The sequence below is a fragment of the Marmota monax genome, unplaced genomic scaffold, assembly GCF_021218885.2.
Source record: "Marmota monax isolate L192 unplaced genomic scaffold, Marmota_monax_Labrador192_F-V1.1 WCK01_AAM20220418_F8-fsc00288, whole genome shotgun sequence".
Taxonomy (NCBI): Eukaryota; Metazoa; Chordata; class Mammalia; order Rodentia; family Sciuridae; genus Marmota; species Marmota monax.
In genome coordinates, this window is record NW_026693586.1 from 855,297 (window position 1) to 872,053 (window position 16,757).

A 16,757-nucleotide genomic window follows, 5' to 3' on the forward strand; every position below is an offset into this window, starting at 1 on the left:
GATTTCCAATTTCTCTACATTTTCATCAACACTTGTTATCTTAATAGGTTTGTGGTGATATTTCATTGATTCTGACTTACATTAATTAGTGACTTACAATGATTAGTGTTGGTATATTTTCACATTTGTTGATTCATATACATCATCCCTTCTTCTCTAGAAACATGTCTTCTCAAGTCCCTTGCCCATTTTAAAATCAGGTTTTGTTGCTGTTGCTCAGTTGTAGAAGAAACATTCTTATAATCTTGATTATAACTCTTTAACAGATACAATTTGTAAACGTTTTCCTACATTTTATACATTGCCTTCTCATTGCTGTTTCTTCGGATGTGCAGGAGTTTCAAATGGTTGACATAGTCATATTTTTCATTTTGCTTCTTGTCCTTTGGTGTCACATCCAAGACACGATCAAATCCAATTGTAATCGGGTTATGCTTAGGGTTAGGATTTAGATTTTCCCATATCCTCTTCTTAGCTTCTCATTCATTTAGATCTTTACTCCATTCTGAGTCAATTTTCCTATGTGGTATAAGGTAAGGCTCCAACTTCATTCTTTTGCATGTGGATAGCCAGTTTTCCCAACATTTGAAGAGACTATCATATTTTCCCATTGTGTGGTCTTGAAATCCTTGTCAAAGATCATCTCTGACATCTCTCCCAACACTCTATTCTGTTCCATTAACCCACATATCTGTTTATGAGAGTATCACAGTTTTGATTACTGTAACTGTGTTGTATATTAAACTGATTGGTACACCATCCCTTTGTTCTAAAAATCTCTGTCACTTTCTCTCTTGCATATGATACAGAATTTGGTTTGGATTGATAAGCCAACCTGATGACTTTTTCTTTTTTGCTGTACTGAGGACTAAACCTTGTATTCTGCCATTGGGCTACCTCCCCAGCCCTGACAATCTTTAAATAGATGAATCAAACCCGTTCACATTTATTGATCTGACTAATGTTCAGATTCAATTGTTTTGACTGTGTATATCATTGTATCTACTTTATGTTGTATCTTCAGAGCGGTTTTGGTTTTAATTTCCTGAATATTTTTATTTTTCCTGGAGGTGTCTTTAAATATTGTTTATAATTCCCACACTTAATCTTCTACAAGTTGATTTGTTAGGCTTAAATGATACCTTGATCCCACCTGTTAAAGACAGCTATGAACTTATTCTTTTTTATTATAAAAATGGCAATATTTTTGCCTTGCCAAAATATATGATATACATGCTGCTCTTCCATCCTTTCCTTTTTATTCTTTAACTTGAATATTCTTAAGCTTACAATATTCCACAACCACTCTCATTTCTTAGTTAATGAATAACCTTCCACTGACTTCACAGAAAACAAACTTAACTACAGCATCACCTGAGTTTGCATGTTTAATGAGTGTGACTTCTAAAGTACAGATTGGCTGAATACAAAATTGTGGAGAGCGGTGACAGTAAATGGGTGAGCAGTGTCTAAAATTGGGGTCCCTGATGACTTCATGGCTATGGAATGCTTGGTGCCTGGGAAAATTTACTACAGTTGCAATGTGCGATGATAGGAGTGCAAAGGTGCAGAATGCCTAATTGCTATGGTAATACCCTGCATGAGGAGGCTCTGTGCTAGTCTTACCAGCCTCTGCCTTGATCTCAGGCACACAGCTCCTGGGAATCAAGGAACTCCTCTGCTAGACAACCACAATGTTTCACCAGCTCTGCTGCTCCTGAATCTGCCTGCATAACAGTAACTTTAAACAATGGACTTTTTTGAGAGAGACAAAAACTCCTGACATCACCCATTGCAACTGTAGTATGTAATTGAGGAATAAACTGCATAATGTTGCTAACTCTCTAACTTTCGTGAATATAAAGAATAATGCTTGCATAGTCTTTAATCTGATTAGAGAGATATATAACAAAGATTGCTGGCATAATTTAGACCTGCTTCTCCATCAGAGAGCAGCTTTCCACCCAATCCCAGCTGTTATCCTCAAAATCTGCATATGTGAGTCTTTATTTTTCTAATCTCTCATCATCTCTTACAGGAACCTGCTAATTTGGCTGCATTGGTCACAGTAGTTTCAGTAATAAAGTTTTAAAACCACAAAAACTGTGCTTTTCTAACAGTACTACCTCCTTTCTTAATTATCTATAAGGATAGACACACGATGATCCTTCTCTTTGGATCCTGTAAATGCCATGTTTTACACCCAACTCTGAATGCCCACCCCACACCTCCTTGCTTTGAAGCTTTTTCTTGGCTAACAGGGCGCATGCCTAAAAGGAGGATCTCCTCATCTGAGATAGAAATAGTTACCCTGTGGATCTGTTCAGGCCACCAACTGCAGTGAACAGCATGGCCAATCTAGCAGGTTCCAGTGAGGGAGGATGGGAGATTAGAAAAATAAAGACTCATGTACACAGATTTTTGAAGATAACGCCTGGGAGTGGGTGCAGTGTTGCTCTCTGATGAAGAAGAGGTCTAAAGAATTACTCCAGTAATCTTTATTACATATGTCTCTAATAAGGTTAAAGACTATGCAAGCATTATTGTTTGTATTCATGAAAGTTACAGAGTTAGCAATATTATGCAGTTTATTTCTCAGTTACATACTACAGTTGCAATGTGCAATGTTAGGAGTTTTGTGTAGCTCTCAAGAAAACCCACTGTTTAAAGTTACTGTTATGTGGCACCAAGCATGCCACAGCCATGAAGTCATCAGGGACCCCAATTTCAGACACTGCTCTCCTATTCACTGTCACCACTTTCCACACAAAACCTTTAGCTCATACTCTAGGGGCAGGCATTTCTCAAAAATGGTGATATCCTTATCATCTTACTTTGCATGCTACTGAGCACTCTAATGGTGATCTGATTTAAAGTCTTTCTTGGTCAAAGACCCTAAAGACTTTTTTCTTCCTCATACTTAAATCTAATAGTTTTACCAGAATATGTTTTAGAATTGGCCAATGTAGATCCAATTTCACTCAAATTTTTATGTCTGGGAATTCTGTTCCATTGTTATTCTTCATTGGGCACTCCAATTCTTCCTAAGTTAGCACTACTGTTTACTTCATCTTTCACTCTCCTGGCTTTCATGCTCTTCAGTTCCATTTAATAATTTTCAGTTGAAGCTGTTCTCCACTGGGCACCTTTCAATTTCATCTTCATCTTTAAGATGACTTTGTCTTTATCCATCAGCTCTTTTGTTTTCCCTCCTCCTCCTCCTCCTTGGTTTATTTCTGTTCTGAATTTTGCAATTTTCATTTGAGAATTTTTTTCTTATTTGATGGTTTTGTTTAAAGGTATTTGGAATATGAGAGTTTTCTTCTGCTTGATGTTTCACTTGTTCGGGAGATATTTATTAGTAGCTGAAATGTTTTGACTCTCATTTTGCTTTATTTTAAACGCTTTGTATGATATCAGCTGGTATGTTCAGTTTGGGCTTTGATTAGAAACAATTTCAAACTTGCAAAAAGTTTATCAGTTTTCTTTTCTTCCATAAGCTTGACTTTTTTTTCTTTTTCAAGAATGCAGACCACTCATTTTGTACTTACATTTGCCTCTCATAGGTCGTGTTTTTTTTCCTCCAAAAATTATGCTGTGTTCTCAGTTGTTCATTAGAATTCAGATAATGTCAGTGTGTCTCACTACTGGTAATGTTAGCTTTTGCTTGGATAAGGTGCTCTCCTATTCTGTTCTCTACAAACTTGCAACTGCTAGTTTCCATTCATTGATGGTACTGCTTAAATCAATTATTACCATGATGATTTCCAAACAGTGACTTTCTAATTTCATCACTATTTCTACATTTAATAATTGGCAGTTTATGTTAAGGAAAGGTTTCCATTTCCTCTAATTAATTTATTTATATTAATACACACTAAGAGAATACTATGTATGATATATACTACTAATTCTTGGGAAATACCTGTGAAGTATTTAGAAGGGTAAATAGTAGTAATACACACACACAAAGAGTGTTGAAGAAATGTCAATATCAATCATTCAATCTAGGTGAACAGTATATGGGAGATCACTGTGTACTATTTTATAACTTTTTTGCAGATTTCAATTATTTCAAAACATGATCAAAAATAGTTATTTTAACTGAAACACTGTCAAGACCCTCACAAATATATCCAAAAATCAAAATCAGCCTACGAATTTAATTTATCAGCTTTTGAACATATACAGATTTTATTACCATTGTCTATAGAAATTTAACACCAGCATCTGCGCAACACTCCTCTCGGGCAGAGGGAGAACACCACAGACAAATATTACAGACTGAGAACAGTGCCACACTGACAAGACTGTTTCTTGATTCAGTAAACCAAGCCTGACAAACCAACCAACTCAAGGTGACTGATTCCAGTTCGAGGACATACATGAACTTATTACTTGGTGAACATGACAAATAATATCAAAGTGTTACACAGACTTACAGAAGTTCAGAATTTTCCCCTCAGACTAGATAGAGACAGGTTCACAACATGGAAACCTGTACATTACAGCACTTTGAGGTTTTAGCAAAGCAAACTTTATAAACACATTCGCCATACAGTGCAATTTTATTGTGTAAGACATGAATAATAGTGCACTTAAATCCAAGAGTCACATTCAAATATATCAAGAGTACAATCCAAATACCCGGCTATTGTTAGAAATACATTTTTTTTAAATAAACTAAGTTGTGCAAGTACAATATTTTTAGTGTAGATGGTAATAGATCTATATGGGTTCTAAACCACGGGAATCGGGGTGTATCTGTGCAGAATTTACTTCTCTAAAAAGATGTGCATTTTCAGAGTGAAGCAAATGTCTTGGCCCGACAGACACAGGCAGTGTTGCAAAACTCAATCTTATTACAAATCACAAACACATAAAATCCTTAGATTTGCAGATGGTTGAACAGAATGGCTCTAAAAGTCAGTCAGCTCTCATCAAGACAATGTAGTGTCTACAGTGAGCTATGTTCTCTTCCACTAAAGTAAGCTCAAACTACTGTTCCCAGTGTGGTTCATGAGTAAGGGCATTAGGTTTCTTAAAAGAGAATTTAGGTAAAGGTTCAGAAATTTTAAAACCTAGGGCTAGAATTTCGGAGGATCTCCTCCGGGACTATCAGTATCATGGAAGAAGATGCTGTGGAGAGTGGATTATAAAGCCTGAGCGTAGGTAGAAGTAGTCTTATTAAAAAAAAAATAAAAATTAAAAATCAAATATAATAAATTTAGCATTTTATATCATCTAAGAATAAATATAAATGGAGAAATCAGTCTTTCAATGTTTTTTGTTAAGATGGTGAAAAACATAAAAATACTATCTGGTAATAACTTACAATACCAGCTCTGGAGAGGCAGTTTGTCTTCTTGTTAAATAATGAGAAGTAACTGACTTACATCTTGAGGTGTGGCACAAACCTGTACCAATGTGGTAATGCCATCCTTCCCTGGTGAAGGTCAAAGTTTCCAGAACAGGAGGGCAGCTATTCTAAAAATTACCCACTCCCTATCCAGGAAATACTTTTCTAACAAAGAATGTCCACAGTATCCTTGTGTAGTTTTCATTCAGTAAATTGTAAGTGGACAAATGTTAAAACCTTTGCCTCAGATTAAGTCTGATGATAACTGAACCTGATGACCTTCTGAAGACTGACAAGTACAACAGCTATTCCTGAAGCCAGAAAACTACCAGAGTTCTGTCTTTAATCAGATCTTTCAAAGGCAGCAAAATGTTTTCACTTTAAGAAACTGTTAAATCTTTTCCATGATATTGACTTTATTTAACATAAGCCAGTTACTGACTAAATCAACGACTAAATAAAATCCCACTAAACTTCATCTTTAAAATGAAAGGCAATGAGATCCTACCTCTAATCAGGCCTCGGAGGTCAAAGAAAAGTTTTTAAATCCTCTATATGGGATTTTCAATGAATCTATCATTATCTTTGCAAGTTTGCTCAAAAATCATTTAAAATTCTACTTTGACAGCCTAATTTTTCTAAGAAATAAAATATATTTATAAGTTGTTTAAAAGCTAATGGATTTTATTATTTTGCTTTTCTTTCCATTTAATGTTAAAACAAAAATTTTAATCAATCCAATTACTAAAAAGTTTCAGGTTTCTTATATAATCAAGTAAATATATTCTTCTGATTTTCAAAAAATCATTAGCTTACATCTCAGGATCCTTGGTGTTACTGAAGAAGGACTGTAGTCCTTTGTATTTCTGAAGATGATCTTTGGGGATCTACTCTATGAAACATTTCCCGCTGTCAACCAACCTCTCTACAGAAGAAGAGTGACGACTAACGTATGTGGACTGATCACCTCACACTTGATTATATCTGGCTCATACAGGGCATCTGCTTGCTTACTAATTCTGTCACCAACCTTTTCATTCAAGTTTTTAAAGCCATATTCACCAAAGGCAACTCTCCAGACCTAATGCTTAACAAGTATTTTTTCATGAGCGTATCCATTGTAATTTATTCTCCTCACCCAAGGGCAGTAACTTCATAGTATTGCTAGAAACCCCTCTTCAAATTATAGTGATGATGCACTTGTTCTTGACAGGGTTCTTGAGTTTGGGGAAACTGTAATATTTACATTATTAAGTGACCTTTTTGAAAGTGCACTTATAGCAAAATATATTTTTACAACTTGCAAACAGATCTGAGGTTTGGTTAATCCCTATTTATAAGTTAACTTTAAAATACAAACTTATCCTGTCTCAACAGGAGAAATAAAAAAAAAAAACTGAAATACTAGGCTATTACTGTCTATGGCTCTCACATCAAGTGTTCATCAGGAAGACAGGTGTAAACTGATGGCTTGTGAGTTTCCCATGACCAAGCCCAACAACAATTCCCTTCCAAGTTGCTACCCATGGAAGCCCTGCAGCTGATCAGCATAAGCAGTGGAAGTTGTTTCTAAAAAAATCACTAAGGAAATCTCCAGATGGTTCTCCTTATCAGTCCATTAGTTGAAAAGAAAAGGGCTCTTTTTTCATACAAAAATAAGAGAAGACAAAAAGATTAGCTGCACAAACAAAAGGAATTTTGAGGATCCATAAAAAAGTGAGGCTGTTTCTTCTTTTTCGAAACTCAGACATTTCATAGAACATGGAGATATGGGCAGCAAGAACACCTCTAAAGCTCCTTCCCTTAGTCTTTTGTGAAGGTGTCAATGCCCCAGGAATCATGACTACAGTCAAGAAAATAGGCCAAGAATAAAACTGAGCTTAGAGAAGAAGGCAGGCAAACTTACCTAGACCATTTGACTGTTGATGGTTATCCAGCCTTTTGTACAAGTCTGAGAAAGGCGAAAAAGAGGAAGTTTGGGAATTTGAAGACAGAAAGCATCTGCCACTTTCTAAGGCTCCTGAATGTGGCCATAAATTTTGCAAGAGTATATTTTTGAAAGTTGTATTTTTACCTCAATACCTAACTCTGCAGCAGGGTCCAAAGCCATGTTACTACTGAAATCATATGCACAGATGGTGTAGAAACGGTATTACTCTCCAAATATCCTCTTAAAGGAAAACTAGAACGGACGGTATTGTTACCATGAGCAGTGCCACTAGATAGAAACACATCTGGACAGTACTGAACCACAAACATTCAGAGCTGCAGTTATAACCAAGATGCAGAGCAGGAGCACGGCCACTGCTATTCTGTAACACTGAGACACTTCAGAACTGCTTCTGAAGTTTAAACAGAGCTGCATCGTATTAAAAAAAAAAATCTCCTCCTTCAGTTAAATTATGTTTGCCTAACACATATTGGGCAAATTAGTGGAGTCAAGATAAACTTGCGAATGGCTCTAGCCAACAAGAAAGTTTTAACAACCATAGTCCCAGTAAATGCTTAAAATACTTAAAAATAAAATAAACGCACACATACACATATAAAACAGTGCAATTAGAACTTCTGACAAGGGCAGTGCATCTCTGGTTTAAGGAAACCATATTTGTAGCTTAATCTTAACAAATTCACCTTATTCTAAATGATGATTTAATTTTATATCCAGTATTTGATACACATTTTATATGCATGGTCAGAGACCTGAAAAACAAATTCAATAGTAACAGTTCTCTCTTAATAACAAATTCCTACTTGAATTCTATATTGCACATACTTTAGTGTCTGCTCTTCAAATAAATTTAATTCTTCTTAATGCAAAAATCAAATGACCATACCTGTTGCCCTTACAGAAAGAAGGTACCTTGAACAAGTATTCCAACTTTCCTTTCTTGACAATCCAGAATGAGAATGAATTCAAATTTGTTAGTCTAAAATTGTAAGAGAATGGTCATTTTATGTTGCAAAGATAATGGAAATAGCATATTAAACAAAATTTTTTATTAACCACTTCAGTTTTAAAAAACATTTCTATACCAAGAGTGCTAAAAAGCTTGACTCTTTTATTAATCCACCAAATATTCCCTAAAGAGATTTCATCATACCCTCAACTGGTCTGGAGTACTGTTTGGAAACAGGATGAGGAGGAGAGTTTTGGTAAAATGATGTGTGACACAAATGCCATTAAACAGGTCACTGATCCCATGTAAAATGGGACCTCCTTCCGGTTTCCAAAGCAATGTGATCATAGTGGGTGTGGTTTCTACAGTGCTGAGAGAGCATGACATCAGAGGGGTCCAAAGCCTTAAATTGAAGGCTATCAAGTACAAGTGAACTGCAGAAAGAGAGGGGAAGAGGAGGACTCGGCCCTGAAGGTCCTTAGGATGGTGGGGGTCTTTCAGGGACTCTCCCGCAGTCCATCCTCTGTTTCCAGTTCTGCCAACTGCCTCCTCAGCATGTTGACCTTTGCTTGTAATTCCCTGTTGTACTCAATGATGTTCACCATTTCCTCATATGCTTCATTCACATACTTGGAGGATCGGTTCCAACGTAGGAAAATTCCTATTGAAAATTCCACATGAGTGGAAAAACAGAAGGGAAAAAAATAATGGATCAACACCATGTTAGTGGATAATAGATAATTCCCTGTATTATACTGCACATTTTTTCTTCAACACATATTGTTTTGTTTATTTTTTAACAAGATCTAATTTGGTTTTTGTTGTTGTTGTTGTTGTGGTGGTGGTGGTGGTGGTGGTAGATGAACAGAATACCTTTACTTTATATTTTATTTATTTATATGTGGTGCTGAGGATTAAATCCAGTGGCTCACATGTGCTAGGCAAGCTCTGAGCTACAACCCCAGCACATGTTTATTATATTCTAAAACATACAGGCATCTTGAGGTACTGAAAGAATCCAATTAAATACAATAGCTAATAATTCACTATTTTTATGTACATGCTAATTCTTCAGAAAAATTCCACAAAATTCTCAAAGAGAGTAAAGTAGTGTTCTGTGATATATTCAAGAAAAGAAGCTGATAACAATGCCACAAACTTCCCAGTTTCACGATGCAAATCATTTATTTTTACACTCACAGGGTTTACTCTGGCCCGATTTCCTACATGTGTGAAACCTCTTTCACTGGAAATTGACAGTGATGGCAAAAGCAGAGCCCACATGGGTTGCTGCCTCAACTTCAGCACAGCGTGTGCTCTTCTCCTCTCATTCCCCCAGTATTTGAGAGGCATAATTGCTTCCCTTGTCAAATAATAATTACCCTTTTACTACAGACTAAAAGGATTTATAGTCCTCAGTATCAGCAGGGTAACTGGTTCTAGACATCCTCTTCCCTTGGATACTAAAATCCTCGGATGCTCAAGTCCCTAATGTAAATGACATAATATGTGCACACCCTTCATATGTTTTAAATCTTCTCTAGATTACCTATAATACCTAATACAATGTGAATGCTATGTAAATAGTTGTTATAGGGAATAACAACAAGGAAAAACTTTACATGTTCAGTACAGATGCAATTTTTTTCCAACTATTTTCAACCTATGGTTGGTTACCTCTGTGCATGTGCAACCATAGATAAAGAAAGCCAACGCTTAAAGATTAACTGACCTACACTGTTTCTTCTGTCACACAATTATTCTAAACCTATCATAATATCTAACCTAATACAGCATTTATTTCTTCCAGCCCTGAGTTGAGGAAGCACTAAACACATACTGGGACTGTTCTTAATGGAGTAGCAGGAATTCATCCATGTAACAACAAAATTTTCCTTCTACCACTAATCTCTAAATCCCAATGAGGCTTGGTTAAAACTAGTTAAATAACACTTCAGGACATCCAACTCACAAAGTTGGCTTTTCTCCCCAAAAGCTAGCTTCTTCGGTGATTAAACATGACAGTGGCTTTTAGATAAATTGTCCTAAAGTCTTTAAACAGGAACTAAAGCTGTAATCTTTCACTTAAGGGATCACTTATTCTATTCCTGTGACTGTCCACAAAAAAATAGGCAAAGAAGTTCTTTTCCTAGCAGCCAAAAGGCCTTCCCAAAATCAGTGCCTGGAATCCTAGCCTCAGAGAGCTTGGAGACTTCATGAAGCCATCTCCCCAACTCCCAACCAGGGATGCCTGGACAGGAGGGATTAGAGGCACATGCTGAGATGGCTGCCCCACAAGGAGAGGACACAGCGCTGACATTCAGAGGAGGTAGAAACTGACCAAGAAGGCAAACCATCTAAGACCTTCTGTATAAGGGCAAACAGCTCTCCACATGCAAAGTGCCCTCAAGATACAACACATTAGAATATGGTATAATCACTGACATTTATGGTAATTTAGTCTGATTCACCAAATAGCTGCTATTCTTGTATCTTAAGCTTTATCACTCTTAATATGTACACGAATAAAGATGTGCTTACTGTCTTCAAATGATTACAAAGAAATTAAATGGTATTTTACAGCCTTTGTTTGATGAACAGCTAATATATTTTAGATAGCTTTTGGTAATTTTTTCAGAATAAGCTTTGCTATTTAAGGGGATGAGCTTCAGTAGTCTGAAAAATTAGTATATGTAAATAACCTACTTTAGAATACATGTAAAAACTGAGCGTGGATTATTGTTCTATATGAACAATGAGATGTCTGCAATTCTGCACTGATGGTATTGTGTCTATTTATAGGACATTACTGGAATGAATGAAAACCATTTGATAGCATTTACACAGGAACCTACCATAATAACAGCATAAAAGGGAAAACAGCTTATAATTTATTCATATCCAACTACCTACTTAACCTCTGTTATGCAAAAGCAATGCATTTTCCTATCTGGGGAAAACAGAACAAGAAATAAATACAGCAGTGTATCATCACTCTCAATTTCTCCAATGGGGACTAGAAAAAATGTGATAAGATGACTAATCAGAGACCACTTAGTAACAGTAACAATGACAAACAGGCCTGAAGACCCCATCCAGGCACAGCAGCACAAGCTCTTGGGCAGCCGGGAGAGCATCTGGGAGTGGTTAGTCAGCAAAGGGAATGGTTTACCTTCCCACAGCTGGAGACTCTGTGGAGCAACCGAAGGCCAGATGACCAGGTTGTTGGCTTCGAAGAGAGGATTGGCAAACTTACTCAGCTCACTGGGCCGATTGACCCAGGACCACAGAGACATCGTTTTCTGCTGGAGCTTCAATTTACATCTGATCAAGAAAGAAAATCACCATCAAACAATCACTATGAAATGTTCCTCTTAATAGGACAATTTGTCTGCTCTGTACAATAGAAGGCAGAACACAAGACCTTTAGTAGAGAAATAAAATACTGTAAAATAAAAATATCTGTCATAAAATTCCATCAGCATTATAACTCTCAACAAAACAAAGTCTGTTTTACAGGCCTCCAAGAAACAGGCAAAAGACAAAACCAGAATCAGGTTATGTTGGGTTTGCTGATAAAGCTTAATCCAAAGTCCTTTATTATATCTGGGATTCACTGTATATATATATCTATGTATGTGTATGTATATATTCAGGTACTAGGATTTGAGCCCAGGAACACTTTACTACTGAGCTATACCCCCAGTCCTTTTTAATTTTTCATTTTGAGACTGAGCCTTGTTAAGTTGCTAAAGCTGGCATAAAACTTGTGATCCTTCTCCCTTAGTCTCCAGAGTCTCTGGAATTTACAAGCATGTGCCACTGTGCCTGGCTCTGGGACTATATTTAAATTTAAAATAGCTAAATATTAAAAAAAAAAAACTTCCTACTTTCTTTGTTTCTGAGAAGCCTAGTATATAAAGACACAAAAATTTATACATATTAAAAAGGAGGTTGAATCAAATCTCAAAATGTAAAAATTTTTTAGAGAATTATTTAGCTTTTTGGAAAACTAACACATACATAAAACATAAATTGTCAAAGATTTAAAATGAACATGAATCTTGATGTAAAGCAGACTTAATCTACATCCATACCCAATGAACAATCTTTGTAATAATCCTCATATTAAACTCTTTGACACTATCATGGAATAAACTATTTGGAAGGAAAATGGACTGCTACATTTTAGGAAAATGTAAATTTAACAAAGATTGAAAGCCTGTGGTAAACTTGTATTAACCAAAAAGATAATACCTTCAATTTTCACAAGATTCACTACTCAAGCTGAAGTTTTATTATAAAGTCAGGTTTGTCCCTGAAACCACTTGATTGTTTACAAAGCTGCATACAAGTTAATTATGTGTGTTTTTTGTATGCAATACATGTTTTCCACCTAATCACAAAATCTGTATGGCACTGGACTTTAACTGTTAGTACAGTGTGTCCCACACTATGTTCCCAGGAACCAAGGATGGCAAGGACAGGACATCACTGCACCCAGGGGCCACAGCCCCATGCTTCCTGCCCATGGCTAGCCAATCCCTGAACTTTATCCAGCAGAGCCCAACAGAGCTTCAGAATCCTCCTCACTCAGCACTACCAGAACTCTACAACTGGGGAGCAGAACATGAATCTACCTGTGATTCCTTTGTCAGAGGTTAGTTCTGAGGGATATTAGGTGTAACACCAAACAGAAATTCGTGGTCACCAAACATATTTCCTTAAATGCTGAACTAGTCATATATGTCGCTTTGCTGAAGGGTGTTTTAAAGCCTTTAATGATTGTTTATGACTCTGTAAGAAGTCATATGGCTAGAAAGATGCACAATGGAGATTTGAATATAAATCTTCTAATTTCAAATCTTGAACTTTTTCAATTAAAGGATACTGGAAAGTATGTAAAGGAGGCGAAGACACTGCAGCACAAAGGTACCCAATGTACTCCAAAGCAAAATTTAGAAGTATGCACAATTCTAAAGGCATGGGGCTTCTGAATCTCTTTCTTTCTTTTTTTTTTTTTTTTTTTGGCAGTCCTGGGGATCAAACCCAGAGCCTTGTGCATGCTAGGCAAGTACTCTACCAATGAACTGCATCCTCAACCCTGGTACCCTACTCTTTGAGAAACTCCAAATCTGCTTCTCCTCCCTCTGGTGGCTGTAATGCTCCTGGTTTTCAGTGATACTGCAAATTTGAGCAAAGGAGTTGGTGCTAGGCAAAGTTCAAGTGCCCAAACCCTGCTGTTCTTATCAAGGGTTAGCAGTTTTTCTTGAATGAATGCTTTTCAGATTGTTGCAAGCCTTTATTTAATTTCCAGAAATCTAAATAGTTGATTTTTAAATATTTTTGCAAGTATTTTCATTGTTATTTGGAGGAGTCAATATTCAGAGGCCTTTCTTTTACTCTGTCATTCCAAAAGCCCTGTGCCTTGCCTAAGTGCACAATTCTAAATTTTGCTTTAAAGTACATTAGTACATTCATGCTATAGTGTCTTTGCCTCCTTTCCATACTTTCCAGTATCCTTTAATTGAAAAAGTTAAGATGAGAAAACCATGATGACAGAGAACTTTCTACAGCACTCATATAGTCCTCATTTTTATTTCTTCTGAAGTCAAAAATCTATAAGAAACTCAAATGTTGAAACATTTGCCAATTCAGCTCTAAATAAAACATGCATTGCTTTGTTCTCAGACTTTTATTTTGCTTTGGTACCCAGGGGTACTTAACCACTGAGCCACATCCCAAGCCCCTTTTTATTTTTATTTTGAGACAAGGCCTCACCAAGTTGCTGAGGCTGGCCTTGAACTTGTGATTTTCCTGTTTCAACCTCCCAAGTCACTAGGATTTCAGGCATGTGCCATCATACCTGGCTCTCTGTGACACTTAAATTAGGAAAGATAGAACAATTCCACTCATTTGTTTACATTTACTATTCAACTACATAGTGTTGGCATCCAGCAACAAGATAAATCCTGCCCCTAGCCAGAGGAAGCCTGGTGATTGTAACCAAAGGAAAGATTACCAGCTATGCACCTCTAAGAACATTTTGATACAAATCTTCTAATAAACCGGTAAACCTGAAGTGCCTAGACTGTGAAGTGAGACTCAGTTGGGACTTGAGGCCAATTTCTAGGTATAACAGCTGGCCAGCTCTGTCAGCAGGAGCAGGAAGACCTATTTCTAGGCCAGACTTTTGGTGACTAGCCAGCTATGTGTCCCTAGACAAGTCACTTAACCTCTCTGAATCTTCTCTTAATCTATAAAGAAAGCCAAGGGACAGAGTAGGATCATATATTAAGGCTTCTTCCAAATGTAAGATATCATAACCCTATATAAAGAAATTAACATTTAAAATGGTTGCCCAAAATGGCTCAAAGTTTTTACTTAATGTATGAACTTACTTTAACCTAACAGAACAAAGTCTAGGATATCCTCTCCTCCAGCACGTGATTAGCTGTTAGACTACACTTCACGTAACTTAACTGTAGTCTCTACCCTTTTCTGTATAACATTAACAGACCCCCAAACCTTGTCTCTTTTGGGAAGTGACCAAGCAACTAAAAATGAAATGTCCCTTGTGCACTGTACCCACCTTTCACTTTCATTGTTGCCCAGAAATGTTCCAAACTGTGAGGCATATGCATGCTCAAAGAGCATGATGAGGAAATGCTCATTAAACTCAAAAGAGCAAGGGAACTGACGGAGTATCTGCCAAACACAGTCCAAGAAGAGAAGAAATACAGGCGCCTCCCACTTCTGCTTGCTATTGCAATAAGCTGACTGTGCACAGCGCTGTTGGAACGGGTGACCAGCCTATGGGAAAAGGTGGAAATTTAACTGTCACACCTGATGAGATCACATTACAATACATTCTATCAACATTATTGCACATAATTCCAATGAATTTTATATTAATTAAAACATCATAAACCTAGGGTAGCTCCTGCTAGATAATGATTTCTTGGTTCAAAATGAATAATTTTAGCAACTAAAGAAAGGTAGAATTCTAAATCCTTAACAAGGCTGTGTAATCAAGACATGACCTCAGCAATTGCTACTGTCCTTGGAATATCAAATGAAAAAATAATGAATTTAAGTAACGATAAATTTACAAAATAAACCTAAGTCTATAAAATGTGGAGCAAAGTCAAAGAACCTAAGTTCTCAGGTACAAAGCAAGGACAACAATCGCCCTCTATCTGAAAACACTGTATGTTGTGCTGCAAACTACAGAAGCCTCACCACTAAATGGAGACAAACACCAGGACTCTGACAAACCATGTAAGTCTGTATCGGCTCTGATAGTAAGTCTTCAGTTACATGTGGGCAAAGTTAATGTCTTGAAGAAATCTTAATGAATACTGTACATTGATATTAGAGACAAAGCTGTCCTTAATAACCCTCTTCTCCTCCAAACACTCCAAGATCCTGCCCAAAGTACCGTGAAGAATAATCGGCCCTCCTGCCCAGAATACAAGCATTGATTTCATTACAAATCACTCTACTAGATATTTCAGAGTCCTGCTTTGTCTTTGGATCTGTGTACTACTGTATCTGACAGAGAGAATACCATGGAAACTTCCCATGGTTAACCCATCTGGGTACCCATCAAAATGAAAGCATGTGAATTAACCAAGCACATTTATTGGTTTGTCTACTATGCAGCATGAGGGAGGTGGCTGAACTGATTTCACCAACCAGGGAAGGCAAATACAATACAGGGAAGGTCTGACTTAAAACAGAGAACAGGGCATACATCACAAGAGTAACACACAGTACATTTGCAGGCTGGGCATGTAGCTTAGTGGTAGAGCACTTGTCTAAGCAGGCTTAAGGCCCTGGGTTCCATGCTCAAAACTGCAAAGAAATATACACATATACATGTAATGCATCTGCATTGTAACTGGAAGAGCCAAAAATTCTTTGCATCTAAGATATGTCCTCTTTCAACATATATCTGAGCAATTATTTTCCATCACAATTATTTATCAAATTACAAAGTTAAAATAGATTCATAAATTAATCTCTGACTTGGAGGATTTCAGCTGATGCCATGAGAACTTTATTTTAATAGTCACTCGACATTATATGACAGCAGTGTACTATGTCCTAGGGATAAACAGATAAATAGGTCATGGTTTCCTGACCTCAAAGAAGTCACTTTAGGGGGATAGTTCAGAAAACAGGACATGAAGGGAAAGAACCAAATTTATCTGTAAATAAAGAGATAGGTCTCAAAGACTTCATGAAAGCAGTGACATTCAAAAGATGGATCTCAAAAGATGAAAAGGATTTCACCTGGTTAGGGAAGAGGATACGAAGCCACAAGGCAAAGGCAGGAAGTGCTACAATAATGCCTTCCCTGTTTATCACTATCAATACTCAGCTTCTAGGAGACTAGGCTATTTTACATTCTTTGTAATTCCCCCATATGTAACCAAGTACGGGCTGAGTATTCCTTATTAAAATGTGTGGGATTTCAAATTTTTTCATGTTTT

The 16,757-nt window shown here is 36.8% G+C and overlaps 1 protein-coding gene across 1 annotated transcript in view; it reads right to left on the reverse strand.

Moving 5' to 3' along the window:
* Positions 1 to 4,161: 4,161 nt before the first annotated feature.
* Positions 4,162 to 16,757, reverse strand: part of Mtmr9 (myotubularin related protein 9) — a 43,675-nt gene continuing 31,079 nt past the window's right edge. Inside the window, exons 8-10 of the mRNA XM_046459314.1 lie at positions 14,852 to 15,072; positions 11,432 to 11,583; positions 4,162 to 8,920 (exon numbers count right to left, since the gene is read on the reverse strand). Of these exons, the coding sequence (XP_046315270.1) occupies positions 8,757 to 8,920; positions 11,432 to 11,583; positions 14,852 to 15,072 (537 nt within the window). The 3' untranslated portion in view covers positions 4,162 to 8,756. The remainder of the gene's footprint in view (positions 8,921 to 11,431; positions 11,584 to 14,851; positions 15,073 to 16,757) is intronic.